This window comes from Falco peregrinus, chromosome 1 (assembly GCF_023634155.1).
Source record: "Falco peregrinus isolate bFalPer1 chromosome 1, bFalPer1.pri, whole genome shotgun sequence".
NCBI lineage: Eukaryota > Metazoa > Chordata > Aves > Falconiformes > Falconidae > Falco > Falco peregrinus.
The window spans coordinates 57912804-57939246 of record NC_073721.1 but is presented as its reverse complement, the minus strand read 5'-3'; the positions used below and the strand labels follow the sequence as shown (position 1 = coordinate 57939246).

Here is a 26443-nt window from a genome sequence, read left to right as displayed (position 1 = left end):
GCCCCCTGACCCGTCCGTTTCTTCCACCTTCCCCATCCCTGCTGCCCCCTGGCCACGCTGGCTCCTCTCCGGTGGCCCGTGGGGCCGGGACCTCAGGCCGCAGCGGAGCGCCACAGGCTCGGGCGGGCAGGGCGGCGCCGGTGGCACCGGGCACGGCGAGGGCCCCCGGGCGGGGTCCGCTCCCGCCGCCCCCCGCGCAGCCCTTCGCAGCCGCCCTCTTACCTGCCGCGCCTTGGCGCCCGGCGGCAGCGAGACCTTGCCGGGGACCCTGCCGTAGAGCGCTGCCGGCACCTCCACGGGCAGCGCCTCCTGCGACATGTCCGCAGCGGCTGCTCCGCGCAGCCCGCGACAAGTTGTTTTATAAAATGACCGGAGGCCCCACCCATCGCCCCGCGCCGGGCCGCGGCCTGCCCGCCCAGCGGCGAGGCCCTCACCTCAGGGCCCTCACCTCAGGGGGCCCCGCCCGGCCGCTCCCAGCCCCGCGGCAGCGGCCGCCCCGCCGCAGCGGTGAGGGGCCGCAGGCACGGGGGGCGCGGCACGGGGGGCGGCGGGACCCGGGGCGGCGCCCCCCGAACCTGGCCCCGGCCGAGGGCGCCGGGCGGGCGGCGGGAGCGGGCCGGGCTGTCGCGCGTTTTCCGGAGAAAGGCACCTGAGCCCAGCAGCTGCGTGGGACCCGTGCCGGGGTGCATGGAACGCAGCGTCCAGGCCTTCAGATATGTTTCGCAGAGCTTTTGCTCAATCCAAGAGCGTGAACGGTGGAGCACATCAACATCTCCAGATGTACCCGGTGGAAATTACCATCCTCACAGCGAACGAGTAACAAACCTGCAGCTGTGGTGACAGCGGGCTGTGTCACAGCACCTGCATCTCCAGCATGAACAGTAGCTCAGCCCACACCCGCAGTGCAAGAGCATCTTCTGGTCTCAGGTCACAGACACCCTGAGCTGCATCCTGGAGAACTCCTCTTGCAGCTTAATTTAGAGAACAATTTTTTTATTTTTTTTTTTATTTTTTTTTTTTTTAGCCTCATCAGAAAAGAAGACCTGCCTGACCTTGGAAGACCTGCCACAGGGACACTGAAAATATCAGTGTACTGGCTATTAGAGCAGGCCAGATTTCCCAAGGCTGACTGGTTCAGAGGATCATTAGCATAAATCATGACGCTCACCTAGAAATCCCTCTCAAGGTGATGCATCTTCAGTAAGTTGAGATTCCCTGTCCTCAAGGAAACCTGTGGAGAAGAACAGGTGGATTCTGCATACAGACTTCCAGGTCTTAAAGTTAATTCCCCATTATACACACACCTGGGCATCTAGGAATGATCTGTATGGCCTTCAGCTAAATCCACTTGTTCTGCTCCCACCTGAGTGACTCCACAGGGAAAGCCATAAAGAAAGAAAACTCCAAGGCTCTCGCTAACAACTGAACTAGTGTTAATTAATTTGAAATCTGAACGTTTCAAGCTGGATGGTCTCAATTTGTAGAATGGCAAGGAGAGGCTTCGGATAGAACGGTTCTATTTCTTTACATTTCATATTTTAGTAATTTAAGGATAGATGAAGCAAAATAACCTACTGTCTGCTTCAAAGGTCTAACTATAGTTGCCCCGGCAGCAAACAGCACACTGCTCTTGTCCTTTAGTGCTCACTACACCTCGTACTTCCTCGAATGCTTAGGTTTCTTACACTGCATCTCAGTTTGTGGAAGCACCAATTGCTTGGCAAAGGTACTTGTATTATGTCTGACAGCAGACAGGCTGTGGAGAAACAGTGCTCCGTGGCAGTTTTTTTCAATGTGTCCAAATACAGCTTTGTGGTTTCAATCAGTCTTGGACTGGACTGAAACTGCTGGTAGCCAGTGCCCCCTAAATGCCTTGTACATGCTTGCCAAAATGAGCTTGGGATTAATCTGGCAAGCTGGAAATGCAGGCAGGACTGGCTGTGACCACCCCACTGCTCTCAGACATACAGGTACTTCTACATGAAAAACAGCACTGGGGAACAGAGTCAGATGGGCATTCTGGCTCACCTCCGTCCTCTTCCTGCAAGGACGAGTGGTGTCTCAGACCATTTCTAGTGCGGTCAGTGAAGGAAGGACATGTAGAGCAGGAGAGGAAACTCACAGGAGGCAGGCGCACTACTGCTGTCTGTTGCCTTATCCCTGACACAGGAAAGATGGAATCTTCTGGGAAATTAATTTCAAAGCAAGTCTTCAACCAAGGAGTTTAAAAGTACAAGAAGGTACCCCTGTTAGGACATGACAATCATACTGAGAAAAGTACAGCACTTTATGTCCATCGTATACATGCATCAGCATTTGCTTGCACCTAGCATATAACTATTATGCAGCTCTAATGCTGAAAGGCATTGCTTTCCCAGTAGAGAGACTGGCATCACTAATGACTTTTCACATTGCTGCACTCACAGTTAAATGCTTGTCTATGTTCCTTCCACGTTGCAGTTGCTGATACACGGGATAAAGCCCAGCACTTACCATACCAATCTTAGAGCAACCTAATTCAGATGGAGATTTACACTCTGTTTTAGATCTCTTAGATATTACGCAATGTACGTTGCAAATTTACCATCCCCAATGGTTACCTGTACAGTGAGAAAGCCCTCTGTGCCTGGAGTTGCCTTACTGTGTGTTGTTGTCTGTTCTTGGAGGTTTCCCAGGAGTACAGTACACTAGAAGAGAGGTTCCCAAAGTTTTCTGAATTGCTGTTCACATTTCTGCAGACTACATGCAAGTTCACCACCTCCTCATGAACTGGAAACCAGCACGAGGGCAGTATGACCAGTACGGTGCTTCCTCCCATACCTGTAACCAGCTTGCGGGTTACAGACCGTCAACTCCTGCAGCAGCAGAGATCATGGACCAGAGCTTAAGAGTGACCAGAAAAGATATTTGGTAAGGATCTACAAAGGATTTTCTAACTACTACTACTACTTATTATTATTATTATTATTTATTATTATTGTTATTATTATTTACTTTATTTCAGTTATTACACTGTTCTTATCTCAATTCATGGGTTTATCTTTTCCCAATTCTCCCCATCCCACTGGGGCAGCGGGGAGAGTGAGCAAGCGGCTCTGTGGTACTTAGTTGCTGACTGGAGTTAAACCACAACAATATCGTATGTTTACGAAGTAGATAACAAACCAAAATAACTGCAGGTCAAGGAGCAATTTGGTGCATGGCTTGCTTTCAAGACTGGTTGAAACAATTTTAGATGTCAGCCAGCTGTGTAGCAGAAATTGCAAAATTAAAGGAACAACTATAAATTGCTCAAGATTTAAAAGCATGTATTAATATATGTAGAAACTTGCAGCTCCTTACCTGATAGTTATCACCCTCTAAGGATGCTCCATTGCCTCAGCAGAAGAAAGGAAATAGGGAGGGAGCAAACATTTCATATATTTAACAAATAATATACAGGTTATTAGCTGAGAGAGAGAACGGTGCAATAAGCAGCGGCTGGCAGGAAAAGTCATACTGCTGGGGGGCAAGGGGCCGTCTTTTCCCGGTGTTTAAGGGCAGGCAAAAGAAGAGATCTAGGAGCTAGAAAGAACTCACCGTGTACGTGAGTTCTGTATGTGAGGCATCTGTAAGTGCAGAATGGTCAGAACCTCAGCAGCAGGATTTAATGCCATCACGTTTTCTGGAATAGGGTTTTTTAGTTGCTGTTCTTTTTAATGGACCAGCCCGTCAAGACTGCTTTGAAGAAGCTGGAGAAGGGATATACCTATATCTCCATTTAAAACGTCTGTCTCCACCACCTTTTTGTTCCTGATTTCCTTTCTTTTCTTGTTTCCATTTCCTGCCATCCTTTCTTTCTTATTGACTTCCTGGCTTTCCAGAATATCCGTTTCCTTCCTTTGCCCATCTCAATACCACATAGCTATAATTCCCTTTTATTAGGGTATTAAAATTTTTTTCTTCCTTCTCCCCTTCTCCCTCCTTTGCTTTTTATACCATCTGTTTTCTTAATCTTTCCCCTTTGGCGCACGTCTCCTCCATACTGCAGTGGTACCTCCAGAAGCCTCAAGTCTGAGTGGTGGAAATTTGGCCGTATTTGGAACAAGCACGAATACTACAAGCATTAGGGCAGCTGGGATCAGGCCGTGACATCTGAGTGAGACACACAGCTGCACAGAGAAAAGGGGGTAAGCAGCAGTGGGTTGAAGGGAATGCAAAGGAGACCTTGGGACCCAAGGAGGAAGAAACTGGAGACATGACAAGACATGCTAGAGTTTTGACATGAGGGGCTGGAGGGGTGGGAGGAGTGCTGGGGAACACTGCCACTGTGCTGGGCTTCAGTGGGAACCCTGCAAGGGACAGACTCTCAGGAGGAGTTCAAAGGTACAACATTTCAACGGCCAGAAAGACACACAGCTCTCACCCATGGGCACCTGTTGGCCAGCGTACCATGATGGGCATGAGGAGACCAGCCCTGCTGGAAATGAGGCCCCAATAGCCCCCTCGGCAGTGTTATCACTCTAGGAAGGTGGTGGGATGCTGCACATACACAGCAGAGCTTTGCATGTGAACAGGTTTTGGCAAGGGGTTTCTCAGAAGGGAGTTCTGCTCTGCCACCCACAGTCTCCTGTATCTGCTGTGGCAGAAATGCTTCCTGTCATTCATGTGGTGCAACCTGTAGTCCCACAAACAAATAGCTTGCTTCCCTCAGACTGCTGGCAATAATCTTTCATTTGATCACTCTTGGGGCTGCAGAACAGCGTGAAATGCTGCTGCTAACCATCCCATTAGCTTCTGGTTCCTCAGTGGCACTCACCCAACAGGACTGTCAGAGCACTCACGTGCCTGAGCGGTTGAAAATCCCACTGCTGCTTTCCTTAGGTTCCTGTGGGCTGACTTACCTCAGTGAGCTGCCCAGGTCTCCTGTACCTTTGTGATAATCGGAAGGGCTGGGGAAAAGGTGCAATTGGATGCTAATCCCTTCACTTACCTACAGATAATGACTGGGTAAGGAGGAAAACCCAGACACAGGGAAGATGCAGAACATATTAATTACAATTAAGGAGGTCAGCGTGTTAGCGCGTGCAGTTCCTATTGCCACGGCTACCAACAGTTCTGTCTTTTAAAACATTTAGGAAAAAATCGCATGCTGACTCCTGTCGGTGCTAACACTGTGGTACAGCATGGGCACGGATTTTGTCAGTGCTTCTCCCCTGCTAGTTAGTTTCCTCCCTTGAAGGGATAATTCCAAGAAATTACTCCTGTTTCCTGTAAAAAGGGACACTCCCAACCTGCAAAACCAAAAGGGCTTTTAAATGGCCACATCTGCAGCTGTTACCTGCATTCTTTGAATGCCTCAGTACAGCCCAGAGGCTGAGTGTGGAAACATACCTCATCAGCAGCTGGGCCAGAACAAAAAATGCAGAAACATACCCCATCAGCGGCGGGACAAGAACAAAAAATACCGTCAGACAAAGCCATGCACAGCCTCCGTGCTGGCCTGCAAAGAGCTGGCCACCGGGGTTCTTCTGCAAGTGTCTTGTGCAATCAGTTAATAAATGTAACGAGAAAAAGCAAGCTGAGCCCAACAAACTAACCCACCCCCTAAGTCACAAACCAAGCACCTCTGCTAACAGACCCGGCGTGGTGCCTGAGTGGGAGGCAAGAGAGTGGAGGGGCAGGTACCCGGAGACAGGACGGCTGGTGTGGAGGGACTGGTGTCCTCCCCCTCGACTCAAGAGCGTTACCTGTGGGGTTGGTATACGTCGCTGGGTGAAGGCCCCCAGTGCCCCGGAGAACCATGGCTGGGTGGAGGACTAAGCCGGACCTTTGCCAGGGTCTACAGCCAGGTGGGACATTTGGGTATTCATGATGTAACAGCAAGGACCTCACTGTGGGACTGCGCTGGCGGTGGGTGTATCTGACATAAGAAAGCCATGGGTGTTTGAGGGTGCAAGGGCAGAACTGACAAGGAGACCCATTTCTTGCCCAAGAGCTTCACCCACACTGTGAGCATCACCAGGAGCTGTGGCGGGGGGTGGGGCAGGCTTAGCCCCTGGCAGGTACAGCTTAGCATGCCTCAGTGCGCTGGGGATAAATGGGCCTTCCCCAGTCAAAGCCACAAACAAAAAGGCAGCAAGGGAAGCAAAGGGGTATAGTTAAAGGCAGGGATGGGGAGAGAGAGGCAGGGTTCTTGAAATTTAGTGTCATCAAAAGACTTGGGTGGCAGGGGCGGGAACTACCCTGGCAGCTCTTCAAGATGCCCCAAACCCCAGGTGGAACAGGGGCAGGTGGGAGAGGTGGCACACGCATGTGTCACCCCAAGTGGGTTTGCCATAATGATAAACAGGGACCCAAGAGGGAGTTAGAGCTGGGGCAGAAGAGAGGCAATGCCGAAGGGACTGCGTGACTCACCAGCAGAGATCACAAAGCCAGGAGCCCTTGGTAAACAGCCAGTAAACAGCCATTTCAGCACGCCAGAGGTTGGAACCAGGGCTGCAAATTGGATGGAGGTGCAAGGGATGGGAAAAGCAGCTGGGGCAAGGGCACGCCATCCCGGGGGTATGTGTGTGGTGGTGCTGCTGAGGTCCTCTGAGGTGAGCGTGGGAGGCTAAAGGAGGCAAAGGTTAGAGGAAGGCTGGGCATAAAGGAATGCTTGAAGGAGGGGAGACAAACAGGTGATGACAGCATAAGGGAAGAGAAATTTTCAGCCTTTTAGAGGTTTGTGTTTTGTTTTGAATCCAGGCTACATTTCATTATCCATAGCTCTGTGTTTGCCAATACATGTTACTTCAGCACAGACAAGTTACTGCATTTCATCGAAATCTGAATTAATTAGGGGCAGCTCATACTGCCTCTGAAGCATTGTATCTTTTTTTTTAGATTAGTATCCTTGTTGTAATGGAACAGGTTTACGGAGTATTTGCATTATTTAAATCCTCCATAAAGCAAATAATTTTTTTAGTCTTTATCTCAAAGATAAGCAGTTTCAACAAATTGCCTTGCGCTATTTATAGTAGTCACATCCTGTGTTGCCTGTATACAGTCAAGGACTGACAAAGCCATGCAGCTACCCATGAATTACCTGTGAATATCAGTGTAAAGCACTTAGCTTGCCTTTTCACAACAAAATCTGAATCTCTTTCGGTTGTTTGATGTTTTTAATCACAGCATCCCATCCTATAGTAAAAAGAAATACTACTAAACCTGTTGAAATTAATTGGATGCAGACGCTGACCTGGATCCTCTAAATACCGTGAGTGTTCAGCGGAAAGCACAACCCTGGGGGTTAGGTACTTTGGCACACACCAGAAAAGCTGATCCCAATGCACAACAGGCTCTGAAACAGTCACTTCCAAAGGATTCTCCCAACCTAAATATTGCTCATGTAACAAAACCTGTAAATTCAGAAGTATAGAAAATTTGTATTTTCCATGTGAAATCTCAGATTTTCAGTATCTTTTATGTTTAATTTTGCATGTTATTTCTAACAATATTTCTTGCTGACACTGTATGAAAATAGTTTCCTCTTTTTCTTTTGAATTGTCCACATTTATTATGTCTTTTTCTATTGCACTAGATGTGGAATAAATTAAATATCCGTAGCTCATTTGTCTTCACATGTAACTTCTAGAGTGGTAAATTTTAAAAGAATTTGTATTGCTGTCCCACATTCATGCATTTAAAAAACTTGTCAGTAAGCTCCATACTTTGTAACCTTTGATTTACTGCACATACATGTATGAACATGAAAAAGATGTTCACCAGCAGTGAAAACCCACATAAATAAAGCATGAGACTAATAATGATTTTATTTGAACAGTTTATCTAGGATCACCACATGGTGGAGTGGAACCACAGGCCAAAACAAGCCTTTGTACTTTCCCCAGTCCATCATGCGCATTCACAAACAGGTCTTGATTCTTCTGCAGGGAAAAAGAAAAACAATACTGGTATCTTTCTGAAACTCAGGTCAGTGTTTATTTTCTGTGCTGTCGTTTCTGCTCTATGGCTGAATTCAAAGCCTGAAGGATCAGATGTTTGTTGTTCTGTATGTTGTAGCTGGTCAGTTCTACCAGCTTGTCAAACTCTTCCTCTGTGTAGGTAAAGCTGTTTAAGCAGTATGGGGAAAAGATGCTGGAAACGTCCACGTTGCCCTGCACCATCTCAGCAGGGCTGCGCTCCACACCTGATAAACAAAGAAAGGTGACAATGGGGTGTAGCTGTGACCCTGCATCCTGATCTCCAGGCACAGCATAGCATTGCTCCTCGCTAGCCGGGCACTCGCATTTCTCTCCCGTGGGAGCCACAGCAGGGAGGGAGGGGACCATGCTAGACCACGTCTCCCATCCTGACACAGCCAAAGGGTGACCAGGTGGTGGGACAACCGTCTCTGTCCCATGGCTTACCAGGCTCTTTGTATTTTCTGAAGGTGTCATTCACCAGTGGGAAAAACACCACTGTCGGTGCCTCTGGGGTCTCCGTGTCTTCGAAGATGTAGCACTCCTTTAGATTTTTCTTTTCTTCTTCACTCAGGTGGATTTTGGGAAATGGGATTCCCTGCTTTAGGAAGTACTTGGAGGCTTCTTCCAAAGGCTGCATTCAGGCAGAAAAAAAAAAAAGATCAGAGATTCTGCCACCCCCCAGCTTTTCCCAACACACAACACATCTACCAAAAGGTCTTCACAAAGATCCAGGAACAGTGTTCCCTGTCAGTGTTTCTTCTGGCCTGTCTTGTGCACAAGGTATTAAGTACTAGTTATTAACAGAACAACAGTTCAGGACCCAGCCTCCAACTTGCACTCCTGACTGTTGTCCTACCTCCTCCTCCTCCTCCTCCTCCACCTTTATCTGAAACACAAATAAGATGTTCATGGCTGTGGGTGAGGGCAGCCTAGCCTCCTAGGACACAGAAACAAGCCCCTTACTGGAGAAAACCCAGAAATGAGCAGAACAGACAGGAATCTGAAATGGTACCATTTTAAAACATGGATTCACAAAGGTACAAACATTTGGTTGACTTGGCATGAAATATTTTAAAGCCTCTGTCTCAGATGCCTTAAGATGGTTGTGAAAAGTGATGTAGGCATCTGGGAGCAAACACTGTCCTGACTGAAATGTTAATTTAAGCTCACGGGTGTGTAAGTCATTCTGAAAATAGGATTTTTGTTCCTGAATCTGTGGCAAATACAAAAATTCTAGTCTTCAGGAACTTCTGTCTTATCCATATCTAGTAACAGGAATTATAGACCAGGTTATTAGCTGGTATTTGAAACAGCAGATAAGGCATCAAAGGACAATTCTGCTCCACAATTTAGAAAAAAAAAATCCAGTTACTGTTCTAAAGACAAATGGACAAATTACTTCTAATTCAACTGTATGTGGATATCTTTAGATGGCTACCACAAGACAAACAAAACAAGTTCACCAGTGGTGGTACTGTTTCCAGAGAAACACTCCATATGGAGAATAGTGTTGACAGCAGTACTGAGATCCCAGGAGCACACAGGTCTAAGAGATAGTATTTACCTATCAGAGGGTTAATTACAATAAAGGATTTAGAAATTACAATAAAGGATATAGAAAACTGGTACTACTTCTGTTCTCCTTAGGGGATCTGCCATGGTATACCAGCATCAGTGACAGACCTAGGCATCTACAGAATGGGAGCTGTACACCAAGAATCCTTTTCTCCCAGAACCAGTTTCTTCTACATAAAATTATTCTGACTCCTTAGGAGTTAAAGAAGGCTAAAAGGGATAAAAGACAGCAGTTATTATCAAAGAAGATAGAGTGGTCACTGCACCAATGTCTGCGATCCAGAAGAGTAATTTAAGTGTAGGACAACATCCACTTTCCTCTCTGGCCTCATAAGCGGTGGGTAGCTAATATCGATGTATCCCGCCGTGTCTGCCAGGCACATGAACTCTGCAGTTTCTGTCAGCTGGTTGGGGAAATTCTCTAGTACAGTATCTAAAAGAAAATACTTATGATGAGTCGTTTGCTGAAGAAGTAATATATCTGTTGTTTGGCTAATACGGGAGTGAAAAATGCCTTGTCTCCCCATTACTCTTCCTTTACAAGACTCTGCCACACTATAGGAGCCCAGCCTTGACACAGAAAAGACAAACCTGTCCAAGATAAGAAGACAAGAGCTCCTTCACTTCTCATACTGTTCTTATTCCATCCCTGATGAGCAATACTTGGCCTTCCCTGGAATCAAGGGACTTTTTGGAGCTGATTTGAATAGATGAAATTTAACTAGTTATCTTGAATTTTTTTTCCAAAGTGAATAATAAAGCCTGCTCATCCTCTGCCTTCACTGATGAAAACACGAACCACCTGAGTGGACAAAAATTAATATTCAGGTATGTTTACCTTTCCATATACAGAAGCTTTTGCTCTGAAGGTATTCATTGTGCATCTGAAATCCCTTCAGGAAGTTGTAGAACTTTGAAACCATCACCCGCTCAGTCAGGACCTGCCGAATGATGCCCATGATGCCACATTCAGGGGTGACTAAGTAAGTCTCCAACTCATGGCTCCTGGCTGGTGAGGAAGGCTCATCTCCTTCTGGACAGAGGAGATGAACAAGTTGTTCTGATACAGTTCTTTGCAGTACTTAAAACACCAAAAAGCACCTGCTATTAGCTACAGGAAAGAAGAACTTAATAAGGCATGGCAAAATTCAATCAAATCAATGTCAAAGTAGGAACAATAACAAAAATCCATCTACAGCAAAACATATTCCATGAAAAACAGAGTGGCCACAAACTTCCTAGGACAGGAAAAAGTGATCTACTGCTTGATAGAAGTCATAGGTGGATTCCCTGTCTGAAGGTCGGGTTAGGTTGAGAATCTGGACCAGCTTATTTCAAAATCAGTCCAAATTGGCTTTAAAAAAAAAAAAAAATGCCATCAGGAGACTTAGATACTCTGCTCAGAAAAGAGCAGAGAAAGAGTTGTGCTAAATGGCACCTCACGTGATTGGAAAACAGGGACAATGACTTTCTATCACGGGCATTTACTGAGCTCAGGGTTCTGCAACACTTACATGGAGAAAGTGATGAGAAAGCCCATAAATCAAACTCGCTAACCACATCTGAACACAGGAAGGACAGCCAGCATCTCTAAGCAGAACACAGGTTTGCAACAAGATCTAAGAAAGTTGAAATGGAGTTCCCCATAACTGATATATCCAACCCTTCAACAGCAATGTAAGAAAAGTACCATCTGCCAAGGCAGACAGAAAACACAGCACCGAGACATTTGTTACAACATGTAGGTTCACTGAAAGGCTCCTGGCAAAGATGATCTGTTAAAAAACCTCAGTAGTTTTATAGTTGGTGGCAAATCATCACTTGCATAAATTCAGTCCAAGGGAGACTAACGGAAATAACATTGCTGTGAATTAATTCAGAGGAAACCTAATTAGATATAGCTGACAACATGAGACCTCGGGGTGTGGGGAGGGGAGCAGTGCAGCACTGGCCTCAGTTTTAAGATTTAAAAAGCCTTCACACTATATGCCCCTGAATGTTAACATTCACTTAAACATTCACAAGACAGTGGGTAAAGTAGAAGCAGAAGCGTAACCAACCAACATCAACCGTCCTGTGCTGGGTACACCTCGGTAAGCACCTTTCCGTAGGATCCGATGAATGCCAGGCATCCAGCAGGTTGTAGGAAAAGACATTGCTCCACAGGCCTGTGCAATGGTAGAGAACACGGAAACTGATTTGGAGACATTTTAATGGAAAATATCCTTTTTAAAAAATAACCTTTCAGCTTTCTGAAAGCCTCAACATTTCCAAACTCTCACCAAAAACTGTATGAAGTTCTTTGGCAGCAACTCACATTCTGTCCTCAAAGAGGGACCTGAGCGGTGTTCAGTGCTGCGCCAGGCCCCAGGCACTGCAACTCGCTGTCATGGACAGCTGCTGCTGGTGCACTGCAAACCCACATTTTCTGTCCTACAAGCAACTGTCATCAGAGAGCAAAACCACACTGTTTCCCATAAAATAAGGCTTTGGTCTGCAATCTGTGTTGTATACAAACTTATAGTCAGCTAAAGGCTTGAAGGCTGCTCCTGAACCACCAAGACTCAAGTGGTTAAAGCACAGTTTGGCACAGTCTGCAGAGCAGTAAGCTAGAGCAAGTTCTTCCACTTTTGCCCTCCCACTTCAAAAGAACATCTAAAAATGTCTCCTCAGTGCAGAAATCTCCAAAAGCCTCTTGGATCTTGAAAAGCATTTCTTCCTCCACAGCTCTGCCGCAGGCCCTGAGGGGGACTGTGCCAGAGAAGGAATCACGGAGCTTTGCCTTGACAACCTCTACCAGTGACAGCTTTGCAAAAGCCGTATGTCGCCGAGGATGCAATAATTCGAAGTGCACAATGCAACAATTATGTATTCCATAAATCAGTAGCAGAAATATAATTCTCTTTTAAATTTGGCTCATTTGTGAAGTGGGACAGGAAGCCAAGGGTCTTCTGCTTCACAGGAATTCCCCATAAGAATGGGACATGCTTGAGAGACCTTAGAAATACATAATTAAGAAATCGGATAGGGGCTCTCTGGCTCTACGCTTAGCTGGCAGCCAGGGTTCATCTGCAGGTAGTTACTGGCCGGTTTCTGTGAGCCCAACCTCATCTCCCTGCAGCTCAAGGAGCTTCTGTCTAGGCCGGCTGTGAGAAGGCAACTCCTCTCGCTTCTCCTGTCTTCACTTGGTGCCTTCTTGCTCCATAACCCTTCCAGCTCCCTGAGCTCCAGGAGCTACACACTGCTCGTGCATTTGACGCTGCTGTCCCCCAGAGCTTGGTCCTAATTACATAGAAATGTTTCCCTCATCTCTTGCACTGAATTTTCACGGTGCCTGTATTCGCTGAAGTAAGAACTACGAGGACAGACGGGATCTTTTACTAGGCTGACAGAGCTGAAAATAGCAGACGAGCTCTTACACACCCCAGCCTTTCTCCTGGAAACCTGAGGGCCTCGTACCTCCACAAGCTCATCCAGTCTTTTCCTCTAGCCACTGCTCTTTCCAAAGGCCTTACCTCCCCCTGCAAACTACACCTTGTTTTTGTCCTTAACTACTCACACAGTAACTACTAGCACGCGTTAATCGCCACCCAGGAGGGCATTACACGCTGTGTCAGTAGGTGGCAACCTTGCTTTAACCCTCGACTCGACACGGTCTGAAGACAGGCCACGGCTGTGGGGTCGCCAGCCCAACTGGGGTGCTGAGGCGGAGCTTAGCCCAGACTGGACATGCTGGGTGTGCTCGCTGCCCAGCCACCTCGGTGCAAACACACCACACCACTGTCCTTGCAAAACTGGAAAGGAGGCACGACCTTCCCAGAAGGCGGCTCTGCAGTCCCACCTAGCTCTGTAGCCTACCTCCTACCTCTGGCAGTCAGCACAGAGTGCTTAATGGGAAAACACAAGAAAATGGAAAGCATGAAGGGATCTCTTCTTCAGTGTGCTCTCCAGCATCTCAAGGTTCTGGATTTGCAGGGCACTGGCTGCAATATGCAGGATCTGTGTTATATGAAAAATAAAGTCCATTTGTATGCAATTCAGACTTTTGCAGGGGAGCATATCACCTTTCATAAAACAGATGCGAGATTCAGGGAGCTTCTTCATCAGCCGACCCATGAAGAACTTGCTGCCAAAATCCTCTGCACGAATGAAGGCGCCGTATTTTAAGAACCCGACCTCATAAGGGGTGAACTCTACCCACTCTGCAGAGGCACAAAATGAACTTTTAAATCTCAATCCTATCCCTGCCTCCCTGCAGAAAGGACTCTGAACTGATAAGGAAGCAGGTGCAGGAGAAGCCCTGTCAGCCTTGTGACCACAGGCTGGCGTTCCTCGGGGTAAGGCATTATCATTCAGCCAGTTTCAGCCACCCACTCAGTAATGTTTCCCAAACTTGTTCCCTTCAGAACTTCCAACAAGTCTCTCCAGACAGGACATAAGCAAAGTTTGTACCAAAAAGGGTCAGCCTAAGTTACCCCACATGTGGAGCTAAGGCTTTGACTTATCAGTACCTTGGCTGTCCTTAAGCACCTCCCCCAGATTTCTCCTGCCCCACAGAAGATGGGTTCCTCCCGGAGCCTAGGCACAAAGTCTAGAAATGGAAGAGGAAGTTAAGGAGGAAAAGGAACTGTTTATGAATGCCATGGTTCAGCAGCGCAAGGGGTTGCAGGACATGCAGTAACTGAGAATGCAGACCGTTTGAACACCAACCAAGTTGAGATACAGCTCAGTTTTGCCATCACCTTTGAACTCTGAAAGGCTGTAGTCTTCCTTGATGTTGAGGATCATGTAGATAGGTAAGGGATTCTGACCCTGACTCAATGCCTGTCGCTCATCTGAGAGTCTGTGGTTGTTTTTCTGTGAAGCGACCAGAAACAAAGAGCAAAACCAAGGGACCTTCTTGGCATAGTGTATGGGCTTGCCAGATTACAGCAAAGTACACAACTGTTTCCATCTCCATTTTCTTATTCTCTCCACTCATTTTGTGCCCAGACATTTTTTTTTAGCTAAGGAGTGATCTAAACATTTGCACATCCACATAAGCTTGTTTAACTACAGGTGAGCTGTAGGACACTGGTACAACGGTCTCTCATTCTTCCCAGTAAATGCATCCACTTTACCTGAATTATTTAAGTTCTCAAAGGGAGGAAAAGAGCAAAAGAAACCAAGAGCAGGACTCTACTGTTAGGTGCTCAGATGCTCGTACTGGTAGGAAGGAGACGTAGGTTTTCTGCTCTACAGAATATCCCTTGGCCACTAACGTGTTGAGAGATATGTGGGGACAAATCCCCTTTGTCAGTCAGCAGAAATCATCTGCTGGATAATGTTGGAATGCTCTCAAGCTAGCATCTGTCACTGGAGCTTCATTTTCCACACAACAGTATTCAGTAGCTGTTAGGGAAAGCATAGACACGCTACCCCATCACTTAATGCTTTTTCCAGTAGAAGCCCCCAAAAATCAACACTAGAAATCTGGTATCCCTCTTGCTTCCGCAGTTTTAGCTCCTTGTGATAGTACTTCAGACTCTCCAGGGAGAAGCAGCTTAGCTTGCACTTGGTCATATGTCTGCGGACTTCACCAATTGGTCTGGAGAGATCCTTGTGTGACCAGTCAGCATTCTGATACAAATGTGACAAGGTCCTGGGAAAAAAGAAAGGAAGTACGTTGTCATATGCTTGAGAGGCTTTCACTTTTTAGACTTGGATTTAAGGATCACATCAAATGAACTAGGTGAAGTTCATTAAAAACACTGTTTGGGCTCAGTTTATTATTGAAGGGAAAAGATTTTTCGATTCAGAAGACCCCTCAAATCACTACTGAAACCTGAGGACTTGCAAAACACCCCTCTGTGTCCTGTAGGTGTATGCACAAGGCTGTGATTCACGTGAGGGTCACTCACTAGGAAAGATCCTAGAGATGAAGCTAGGGGTCAAGGAAAATGTCAGTCTCCGCAAGCAGTGCCTAGACCACATGCTGGCTCAGGCCATGTTTTCCTAATACAGCAATAAAAAAGCTCAAGACTGCAGTAGTACACCTTTACCAAAACCAAGAGAGTAAGTTTCTCTTACAGGAGTCTCACACAGCAGATGATAACGGTGGCAAATTATGTCTTCGCTCAGGATCTCCTTACCATGTGGAACCAGATGACCCAGTGATGTACGAAATAGCATCTAAGAGATCCAGCTTCTGAAGACCCAACAGGTTGCCTAACAGAGATGTCAGTGCCCGGGTGCCACCACCTGTTGTCATGACTGCTACAACTGGCACCTGTTTGAACATCAACACAGCACTGGTAAGCAACAACCTAGTTTACCAGCACATGTGATCAGACCCGAGTAAACTGCAGCACTTCTGTCCCACAGGAAATTCCAACATTTCACCAGTTCCCCAAGAAGGGGAGAAAAAGATGAAAACCTGGTATTTTGCACAGCAAAATAATAATGAAACTAAAAGTTTCTGTCATTACCTAATTTTGACAACTTTTATCAAAATCAATCAATTTGATTCTGAATTGTTATATGCTGGCTTACCAAAACAGCTAAAAACTTGCTGGTTTAAGGCATTTCAATATTAGACTGCATTTTCTTTAGTGGAACATCATCTCAGGAGAGCTCTACTCTGAGAACAAGCAGAACTCATCCTCTCTTGTAAGTCAAGTATAACGACTAGATTACATTTCCTATAACGTACCTAGAGTATATAATTGCAGTGAAGAACCACAAAACCTAATTGCATGGAAATCTAAACTGTTACAGGAAGACAAATCCCTCCAAGGAACCCACTGAGAGAAGATGAGTCTAATGACACTTCCAATACACATTTCCAGACAACTGCATCAAGGAAAATACTCAGCAGCAACCTGAATCAAATCAAGCATTTCAGGTCAAAGCAAAGTATTCTGATTTGGGTTTACCTGCCTATAAGAAAAATTATCTTGTTCAAAAGTCTGAGATTAGTAGTTAGAAGTACTTCCCCTAAACAATATACTGATGTGATCAGTTTGTAAGCGGGGACGTAATTTATAGGATCCAAAGCCATTCTGTTGTGTAACATTTAGTATGCCTTTGGTCCAGCTGTCCTGGACAAAGGGAAAAGCACAGGTAAAAAAACCCTCTCAAAACGGAAACTTCTCCATTTCTGAAGTGCTTGATCACAGACCATGTTCCCTCCCTAAAGTACCCACCATCCCCATGCCAGCATGGACACATACAAATACAAATCCTAACTCGCTCAGACAGCTAAGAGACAAATGTTGAATGTCTGTGTGCTGTTTGAGTGACAATGCAGCTGAGACGATAAGCACCAGAGGATAGAGTCTGTGATAAGAAACATTCCCATCAGTCAGTGTTATGTATCACTAACTGTTAGGTTTTCCCCCCTCCAAAACCTGGTAATATAAAACACCATATGGGGCCTTGGGTTGAATGCTCAGCTAAGACAGCAGAACTATCCAGGTCTGTAATTTACAGATGAAAAAGAAAGAAGGCAGGGAAGAAATGCTGATTTATGGCATTCTGTTTTCTGAGCAAACGTAGCAAGTGGCTTTAGTACCACCCATGCTCTCACACCATTTCATCTAAAGACACTCTACATTCGGCACTGAATACAGTAGGGCTGGTTAAGGAACAATAATGCAAACGGCTACAAGCATAACACATTCCTGTTAGACAGCATGGTCCAGTCCCTGTGGTGCTCCCCATACCTCATGGTCTTGTAGGTCTTGCTCTAAATGAAGTGCTTTTTTCAGAGCAGAAGCCACAAACTTCCTTCGTTTCTGTAGGAAAATTTTCTCCTGCATACACAGATCAAACTCCAAACGAACATCTAAGTTTCTTGACCTCAAACAAAGTCCAGGGTTAAACAGGATGTGTGTGATCATTTATAATTAATGTCTAGACCTGTACTTACAAGTTGCAAAGTCTAATACTAGGCTTAGAAAAGCTGCTATTGTGGCCCCACAAAAGCACACCACAGATGGTACAGACAAGGTAGAGAAACAGCTGAGAAAGTTAAAGAGTTGTAAAGTCTTACAGAAAAAAAAAGAAGTATTTGTTGCTATGCTGATTTTTCAAGAAGTGTCTAACATAAATACTGCAATCCATATATAGATACTATAAAGGGAATACCTAGAATTTGTTGCCTGAAGACCTCCAGGGTTTATAAATACAGATAAATAAATAATATATAGATAGTCTGGATTCTTTACAGGTAAGGAAAGTGAGTTGTAAACACGTATTTTTCTAAACTCATAGCTCCATGGATTTTTCAGCCAGAAGAGATTATTCTCCCCATCCAAACTTGCATAACTCTTGCATAGTAGCATAACAGGAAATTTTGCCCAGCAGAGTTAACAACGTTCACCTTCTGGACATGGGTAACTAACATGGGGAAAATAGGGGTAAACATTGTCACCAACTAAATACTGTCTTCCTTAGTTGCAGAAAAAGGTAAGAAGGCAAAAAAACTGGGCAGCATCTTTTTTTCACAACCACAAAACCCGAAAGACAGAATTTCTTACCAGTCATTTGACTTCACCTGTAAATTGACTGTTTCATCCTAGAAAAAAAAAAATACAATATAAGCACTGGAGGTGGTTTCATGTCCTTACCGTTCAGTCAGCATCTAAGCCCCTCACTTTTTCTAAGAGCCATGTTGGAGCCACAAAGCCATTACAATCAGAAAATCCATACAATTTTTAAACTTCTCCATCTCCACTTTATTTTCTTTAAATCATTTTATACCAAAGATACAAAGAGTAGGATACAGCAAAAACCAGCATCAGCTCTGCCAGTGTGCCCCATCTTGCCTCGTCATTTGCATTTGCTTTGACCTGCATTAGTCCCCCAGCTAAAAGTCATCAGTCACAGAAACCCCTCTGTCAAATATTTGGCTGTCATTTTTGATTCTGCTTGGTTCATATGAAAATGTACCGATCCATAACCATCTCTGTTAGGAATGTAAAGGCACTAGCAATTACGTATCTAACCCCCCACTTCACTGATCTAATTAACACCTGCCCATTGATCACTGGACCACTGATCTTTGGTCCATAGCTTCACATTTATCCTAAAAAGTTGGTATCAATCACCTCTGCTACTGTTACTTTCTCCTTGAAGGGAAGTGAATCCAGAGGAATAGTGAGGGATGCAGGGCAGTCTTTTTTCTCTTCACCTGAGGTACACTGAAATATAATTATAATGTAGAACAATAATTAATGTATACATCACAAAAAAAAAAATCACTGTCTCCAACTTATTTTTTCAAGTGGGGTCACCATTCAGCAGCTTCCAAATTGGCATCTAATATTTAGGTGCCTTACGGCACACAGTGCTCTTCCCGAGCAGAAGATCACAAAATATGACTTTTAATTAAAAATACAAATTCTCTTCATTTGCCTCAGTCAGGTATGGGAAACCATGAGTTTATTGTGCTTACGCAAGCAGACAATCACATACCGAGCAGAAAAGAGATTTCTTCTCCACTAGAGCCACGCGTAGCTCTGACAGGCTGTACTTGATGTAATGGAAGTCCAGGGGCCCCACAGGCTGCCGGGAAGAGCCCAGGAACAGGGTCTGGCTCTCTTCGTAGGATCCCTTCACTGAAAACAGTAAGTCTTTTTCTAAAAAAGATGTGAAAAGCACACAGAGAAGTTAATGACTATGATCTCAGAAACAGAACATTAAATGGTCATTCAGAAGTCATTTTTATATATAAAACATTCAACAACGCTTAAAAGCTCCCAGACTCTATTTATCCAGGAAGAAGGAAAAGACAAAAAAGAAAACAAACAAAAAAAGAAGAAAGAAAAAGAAAGCAAAGAGCTTATAAAACACCAGAAGCTGTTTTAAGAACTCAGACATACAGCCAAATCGGGCAAAAATTATATTACTGAGATAGAAATATGTATTTACTTCTACTTTACAGCACTAATATGATTCGTTATTACTCTAATCATTTACTTTAACTTCAAAGTCCAGTTTTTATAGTTAGTTAGCACAGACACACTATAGTTGTTGGGTCTATGATCCCGTATATACTCCTAACCATCTAGTTCCTGTGCTCTAATTATAAGAACAACATTGCCGGATAAGAAAATGACAAAAAAAAAAAAAAAAAAAAAAGGAAAAAAAAAAGAGAGAGAGAGAAATTTTCAGTTTACTGTAAAATAAGTTTTTTTATTTCTAATTTAAGGTCTAACCTGAAGGTTCTTTCTTCATCTGTCTCTTGCCCACCAGGACTTCCAAGCAGGAAATTTCACGAGACTGTAGCAGGGATGAATGAGAAGCAAATTAAGCATATATAACATGCCACATCTGAGTCACTTCACTGCTGCCTGTCTCTGGCTACGTGGGTCCCTGGGGTCTGGAAGACTGTCTGCCCTGTGTTTGATAGGCTGTCAAGAGAAAGACCTTGGCACTCTGAAAATATGCCAAGATTCTTTCAGCTGAAAGAAAAATAGCTGTGTGCTGTGGTCTGTCCGTGGGGACGGGACTGCTAAGGGAGGGGAAGTAACAGGGGCAGGAATGGGAGGGTGCTGGAGCCAGCCAAGGGCAGGCTGATTGGGTTGGCCAAATCCAGGGCTGCCCTTGCTGTGGTGCAGCTGAACAGCCAGGTGCTAACTCCTCCAAACAGTGAGCTAGGGACAGTCAAGAAAGCAACTTCCGCATCATCCTATGGAGGTGGGAGAGCCAGGATGGTCATGAGGGGGTCCCAAGGGAAGTCCCCTGAGGGCACAACACAGAGGCAGTAAGTCAATGAAAGCACCTCCGACTTCACCAAAAGGCTTGCTGCAAGCTGCTGCTGGTGGACAGGTCTCTGGGTACCCCCAGGGACTATACTCACCCTTTCCTAACACACCCTCCTGCAGGGAGCAGTGTAACAGGGCGGCTGTCAGCGTCCAACCCCCCTCTCTCTCCCCTCCAGCCCTGCCTGCAGTGAGGTACTGGGGCATCTGCCGGATTTACCGCTCCCATCACTAGTGTGAAAATGAACATAGAAGAGAAACAGTTTAAAATTACCACTAATACACCATTAGTGACCAGCTTTTCAGGAGGGACTGGACTGAAAGAGAGAGAAAAAAAATGCTATCAGAACTAATACGACCTAAGTACATCCTTAAATATGTTCCTTAATGCCCAGCATAGTCTCAAACATGTCACTGATTTTTAATTTTGGGAGACATCTGAAATGTGTCTTCCTTATTTTTTTAATGATATTGGTAAACAATAGCAGTCATAGGCACAGTGGGTGCAGTTCCTGTTAACCTTCTCCCTTGTCCAGCAAATAATGGGACAAATTAGTATCCAAGATGATTCTTGGTAGATAAGAAACACAGAGTTTTAGGTAATATGCAACTAACTTGATAAACACCAGCTGTTGCTGTGATGCTGTGCATTTTAAACTATACTATGCTAAATGCTAGTGTGTGTTTGACTGCTTGCTTTTGCTAAGGACAGTTCCTTGGTCCCATGTCGGTTTTACTCACATGCTCTCTGATGCAAACTCCACCTCCAGTGTCTCTTGTGTCTGTAAAAGATTTATTTATTATAAGCATTTGAATTAATTTTTGTTTCCCACTAGCTATGGTTGTCAATGATTATTCTGGCTCCTGAAACAGGTCTTCAAATCGAATTTCCCTCCTGCTCTAGGGTTTGCTCAGACGAGTGAAAGCAATTGACTTAAGAGTGATTTTGGAAAATGTTCCCCCTGCCTCTTTAACCACCAATCCCCAGGTTGACTGCGCTTTGTTCGGTGGTGAAGCAGAGTAAGGCAGTCACACAGGCGATCTGCAGTCCTAAGCCTGCAATAACTGTTGGCTTGAAACTGTTTAAAGCCTTGTTTTTTTTCTAGGTAACATTATCAGAAGACTGATACTGTTGTAGAGCAGAGGGCATTCTCAATTCTTTTGATCATGACTCCTATAACACAGACAATGCACTGACCAGCCACCAGGCAAGTTACTATAGACTACCTGTCGATATCACCGTGGAGCTGAATGCAGATACATATCCTGTAAGAAAAGTCAGTGAAACAGCAAATCTATAAACTGATCTAAATCGGACATCCAGATCCCATGTTGAAGTCATCATGTTCAGGCAAACTGAAGGAACGAGATAATTACAGTAATTGGCCATCAATGGGCTTTAGCACCTCAGCATGGACCTTTTTTTTATATTCAAGTATACAGAAAAGAACTACAGGGCAGGGTATCAGTTTTAAAGTGAAAACTCCAATATGTATGTCCAAACTCACAAATGCTGGACCCAGGAAAAGAAATCGTAACAGAGAAACATTGTGCAACAGCGATGAAGTCTTTAATCTCCAATAAAACCTATTTGAGCAATGGAGTCAAGAAAGAGGGGCGGGAGAAAGGGAACTCTGGTGTCAGAAAAACCCTGCTAAGAGAGTTGAGAAGCTAGTAAAAGCCTGCAGGATTATGTCCAAGGTAGGGAGGTAAACCTTATCCACTTTGCTGAACAAGGTTTGGAAGGTATTTTACAGGATACATGAAGTGCAAACCAACAGGAAAAAACCCACACACACCTACAACTGCTTTACAAGAAGTTGTTTAGGAGGTAATACCAAAAATGTATTTCCTTCCTGTGAACAAGGCAGTTTTATTCCTCACCTTTGGATCTAGCTGAAAAGTCAAGCAAACAGTTTCTCCAAGCTGGATTTTAGCAACGTCAAAGACTACAGTGAAGAGGAGGTCATCTTTAGTGACTGCATTTTCATCATAGACTTTCAGCTCAAGAATATTCTGTGAACAGAGGTGCAGGATTAACAACATCTCTATTTTGAGACCTTAGGAGGTACAAGATGACATACTCAGCACGTTACAGGAGTCAGAGAACAGATGGGGAGAAGTGGGAGAGCATGCACAACCTTTTCATCCACACAGAACTAAAAAAGATATTCTGAACCTAACGTCATTAGTGTTTGTTATTGATTTTCCCCTACAGAGTAATATAAATGACAAAGGCTAGAAGAATCATTGCATAGGTACCTCCCATATTGAAAAACACATTTGACCTCTGATTTGTTTTGAGATCATCGCTTTTCCCCGAATTGTGTAGGAAACCATCTACTGGTCAGGACTTCAATGCTGTTGATGAAAAAAAAAATCCTTGGATATAAGCAGTGATTAAAACATGTTAAGGAAGCACCATGTAACTGCTGCATGGCTGCACAGTTACATCCCATAAATTATTAAACAGATCACATGGAGATAATGACCATGGAATCTACAGAAACTGGTATGTTTTTGTTAACCCAGTGACAAAATACACAGAAAGAAACAACATAAAACCCTCTTATCCTTTCCTTCCTAACACTGCACCAGTCTCCTCCTCTGCCTCCTCTGTCACCTGCCTGTTTGGATGGACAGGAGTAACAGCCTCTGCTGTGCCTGGTTGGTAGCTGCAGGTAGGCTGGCTCAGAGGTACCTCCCAGAGCGCTGAATCCAACCATTCAATTTTGACATTTATCATTTCTGTAAGAAACCAGCAAGTGAGAGATGGCAAGCTGTAGTGAACCTGCGTTTGCAGTCTGCAGTCAGAAGACAGGAAGACTGCTGCCCTTTAAGGCCATACACGTAAATGCATCACACTGTGCTTCAGACAGAAAAACAATTCTGTTAGGGGCTGACGGGGTCAATGGTGGGTTCCTGCCCACCATGCTTGCTCAGACAAGCACACTGACAAGAGGCAGAAGCAGCCACAACAACTTGGTGTACAGGCCAGCCACAAATAGTCTGCAAAGGACTATGGAAGGTGACGGAAGTGATAAGCATAAAATCAATGGTCTGCAGTTTGCAGAAGGCAGGCTTACACTGAAGAGCAGATCAGTTTTCCTAGCTGTGATACTGCAACAGACTCTGCTTGTTTGGTTAAAACGGCTGATTTAGTGACCAACTGATATGAAGTCCCTCACTCACTCCCAACTAGCCGGGAGGGGCATGTGCAGGGGGCTGGCCAGCTAAGAAAGGTCTCTGTCTGCATGGCTGAGATGCTGTGTGGGAAGCAGCTGGGGGTCTCTGGACAGTTCGCTGTTTCTGTCTGCTCCTGGTAGAGGGTATGAGGATGGCTTCGCTGGAAGCCCAGCAAAGCCAGCCCTCAGTGGGGCTGCGTGCCCCCCGCGCCTGGCAGGGTGGCCCCCTGGAGCCAGGGAGTGCACCAGCTCGCAGAGCCCTCCCTCCCGACTGGGCAGGCACTAGTCAAGACCAAATCCTTTCAGTAAACACCCCTGTTCCTGATGGGAACCAGCCTGACATACCCAAACAAGTTTTTTGCTTCCACAGTGACAGTGCATTATGTGGTTTCACTGAGCTGTGGCTCCTGTGATTTAGGAAGATGATGGTCTCGATACACAAATCAGGCGAGGAGAAAATAGCCAGACCAGAAGTCTGGCTCTGCTCAGAGGGTAATGAGCGTAGCAACTACAGTGTATGCAGAGAAACCCCTGAGAGCTTTAACTTCGCCTGTTGAGCCCGCAGCAGTGACAGACATGCCAGCGCACTTTGGTTGTCCCAAATCCCCAGGCCAACATTTTGGGCAGCCCACACAGAAGCCACAGCAACTACTGCCACACTGCTGCCGCCACATGCTGAAAGTTACCAGGGCTAATGCCACTTGTCTCCTGCTGCAAACTTATTGCAAAGTAAAGGCAAGGTCTCCCCAAATACTGCTCCATGAAGGACTAGTTCAAGCAGCTTCCTGTGGCCAAGATTATTTTTTTTTTCAGCTGTTATGTGGGGTATTGCAGTTTGAAAGACCTGTCAACCACAAACCATTATAAGGAGCCGCTGTTCTGGTGCAAGAGTTGCAGATCAGTGGGTGTTTGTTCCCATGCTGCCATGTTTGTGCCTTGCCTTTCACCTCCCTGATAAACCTGCAGGGCTCAGTGAAATTGCATCTCGCGAGCATTTTGAAAGAAGTTAGAATTTCTTTAGGCCTGAAGGGAAAGCACTGAATGTAGGCCACAGATGGGCAGATGAGTTAAATCCAAAAGTCACACCAAACAGGACCAGTAGTAACACCTAACTCTGTGGAAGGAAGCCTGAGGACTCATATCACAGGTAACTTTTGCAAAGGCAAGAGGGATTGTTAATTGGAGACCCTGTAGTGCAGCAACACTTCGAGCTGTTCTTAATGCTCTTTTGGAAGCAGTTATCAATGCTGAAGAGAGCTAGGGGACTGGCCTGCTGATTTGGCACTGGGCAAAAACTCTTGTGCTGCTCTGCCACCAGCGCTAGCAAATGAAGGGTGCATGCTGTAAAGCAGTGTTTGATTGCCCCAGGTGTGAAGTAAGCTTGGCTTCCTTGGTCTATCACTGATCTTTGTGGGCTCCTAGACTCTGATGCTGATGCTGTGTTTTGGAAGGCATGGATAGTGGGACTTGCAAACCTTGAGCTCTAACATTTATCACCATGGTAAAAGCTCAGGTGGTCTTCTTTTGCAAACACTACCTATTGTTTGGTGATTTTTTTTTTAAACTGCATTTAATTTCAAAGGAATAGTAAAAAAGTACAGCACCAGGGTGTTTCCACTACTTATACTTAGCTCATAGTCTTTTATGCTGTTCAATTTACTCTGAATTCTCACCTTTACCCTTGAAAAGCAATGACTAAATAAAGACAAAAGAAAAAAAGTGATAGAACATTATACGAATAGTTGTGAAGTATCTTGGTTATCTTTTATATATAAAAAAATAAAATTTATTTTTGCTTCTGCATGCTACTCCACATCCCCTTACCCATATCCTCGTAGCTCCTCACACATATCAATGTTTATGGTACCCTGCATATCAATCGCACAATGAGACCTCTGCCCCCAAAGGAAAACAAAGGCACCCTGTATCTTACTTTTACTTGGCTTTGAATCCTGAAGAAAAATGTTTCATTCCACACTGGATCTCTGCAGTTCTTAACAGTTTTTGTCCGGACAGTCTCAGCGGAAGCAGTGGGCAAGGCCAGGCTTACATAGCAATCGGTTTGACTAACTGTATTTGAAAAGATATATTGTGAATAATAAATTACTATAAATATCTTAGAGCATAGCCTTATAGCACTGTATAGACAGCAAGCTGCAAAAAAGGAGATATTGTTTCTATTACTTTTCTTAGAGGTCCTTATTCAATAACACTCATTACTATTTGTTCCCTCTTGCAGGTGGGAGCTCTGATCATTAATGGAAATTCAAAGAAGCTACTGCAATAAAGACAACAGGTAAGAAAAAAATATGCAGATCTAGATTTACTTGACAAAAACCATTATTGGTATGTTCCCTGTCTGTTGCAAATCCACAGATTTCTGTGATGGAGAAGAAAAAATTTTACATTTTAAGAGAAACTTTTTAAAGGATGAGATACTTGTCTAAATGCACAGAGTTAAATAAGGGTCTAACTTTGTCCTTTGCTCTTGAGAGGGCAACAGAAGAGCTAAAGAGGGTTTGGTTAGGAAGGATCTATCCCCTCTGGTCTGCTGCTCCCATAGAGCGGTAGCCCAGTCCACGTAACGAGTCTACTGTCTCACCCAACGTGCAATCACATCCTTTCACCATCAACAAATATGCAAAAATAGCAATGCACTTCTATCTTACTGATTTAAACTCTAAGCTTTTATATAGTGAAGAAGCTTCTAATTTCTGCGACTGGTACTAACGTAACACAAGGTTGCATAGTTAGCTACAAGTATGGCATTAAATCTTCACAACACACAAGGGCTGCTTTGGGGTGGGCTCCCAGGGACCACCCCCAGCCCCAGGCTGGGGCAAACAGCCTCCCAGTCGGGTGAGCACAGCTATGCCAAGCACTGCTGCAGGGTGTTGAGAAGCTGTTTCTTGGGGATTGTCAGAGTTTTCAGGTAAGAGGCAGGTTAGGCACTTGCATGTCTATGCAACTAACCTTCCTTTTATGCGCTAAC

The 26443-nt window shown here is 45.0% G+C and overlaps 2 protein-coding genes across 2 annotated transcripts in view; both read right to left on the bottom strand.

Moving 5' to 3' along the window:
* LOC101921950 (cytosolic phospholipase A2 epsilon-like) overlaps window positions 1–372 on the bottom strand; it is a 33543-nt gene extending 33171 nt beyond the window's left edge. The window contains exon 1 of the mRNA XM_055792581.1: window positions 223–372. Coding sequence (XP_055648556.1) covers window positions 223–318 — 96 coding nt within the window. The 5' untranslated portion in view covers window positions 319–372. The remainder of the gene's footprint in view (window positions 1–222) is intronic.
* A 7414-nt stretch (window positions 373–7786) lies between these two features.
* The window catches only part of LOC101920043 (cytosolic phospholipase A2 epsilon-like), a 36662-nt gene continuing 18005 nt past the window's right edge, over window positions 7787–26443 (bottom strand). The window contains exons 3-20 of the mRNA XM_027778513.2: window positions 25385–25521; window positions 22151–22282; window positions 21008–21048; window positions 20541–20583; window positions 19721–19784; window positions 18978–19141; window positions 18611–18703; window positions 18041–18078; window positions 17225–17360; window positions 15653–15789; window positions 14940–15162; window positions 14264–14378; window positions 13586–13723; window positions 11582–11689; window positions 10360–10554; window positions 9788–9954; window positions 8391–8577; window positions 7787–8170 (exon numbers count right to left, since the gene is read on the bottom strand). Coding sequence (XP_027634314.2) covers window positions 7962–8170; window positions 8391–8577; window positions 9788–9954; window positions 10360–10554; window positions 11582–11689; window positions 13586–13723; window positions 14264–14378; window positions 14940–15162; window positions 15653–15789; window positions 17225–17360; window positions 18041–18078; window positions 18611–18703; window positions 18978–19141; window positions 19721–19784; window positions 20541–20583; window positions 21008–21048; window positions 22151–22282; window positions 25385–25521 — 2327 coding nt within the window. The 3' untranslated portion in view covers window positions 7787–7961. The remainder of the gene's footprint in view (window positions 8171–8390; window positions 8578–9787; window positions 9955–10359; window positions 10555–11581; window positions 11690–13585; window positions 13724–14263; window positions 14379–14939; window positions 15163–15652; window positions 15790–17224; window positions 17361–18040; window positions 18079–18610; window positions 18704–18977; window positions 19142–19720; window positions 19785–20540; window positions 20584–21007; window positions 21049–22150; window positions 22283–25384; window positions 25522–26443) is intronic.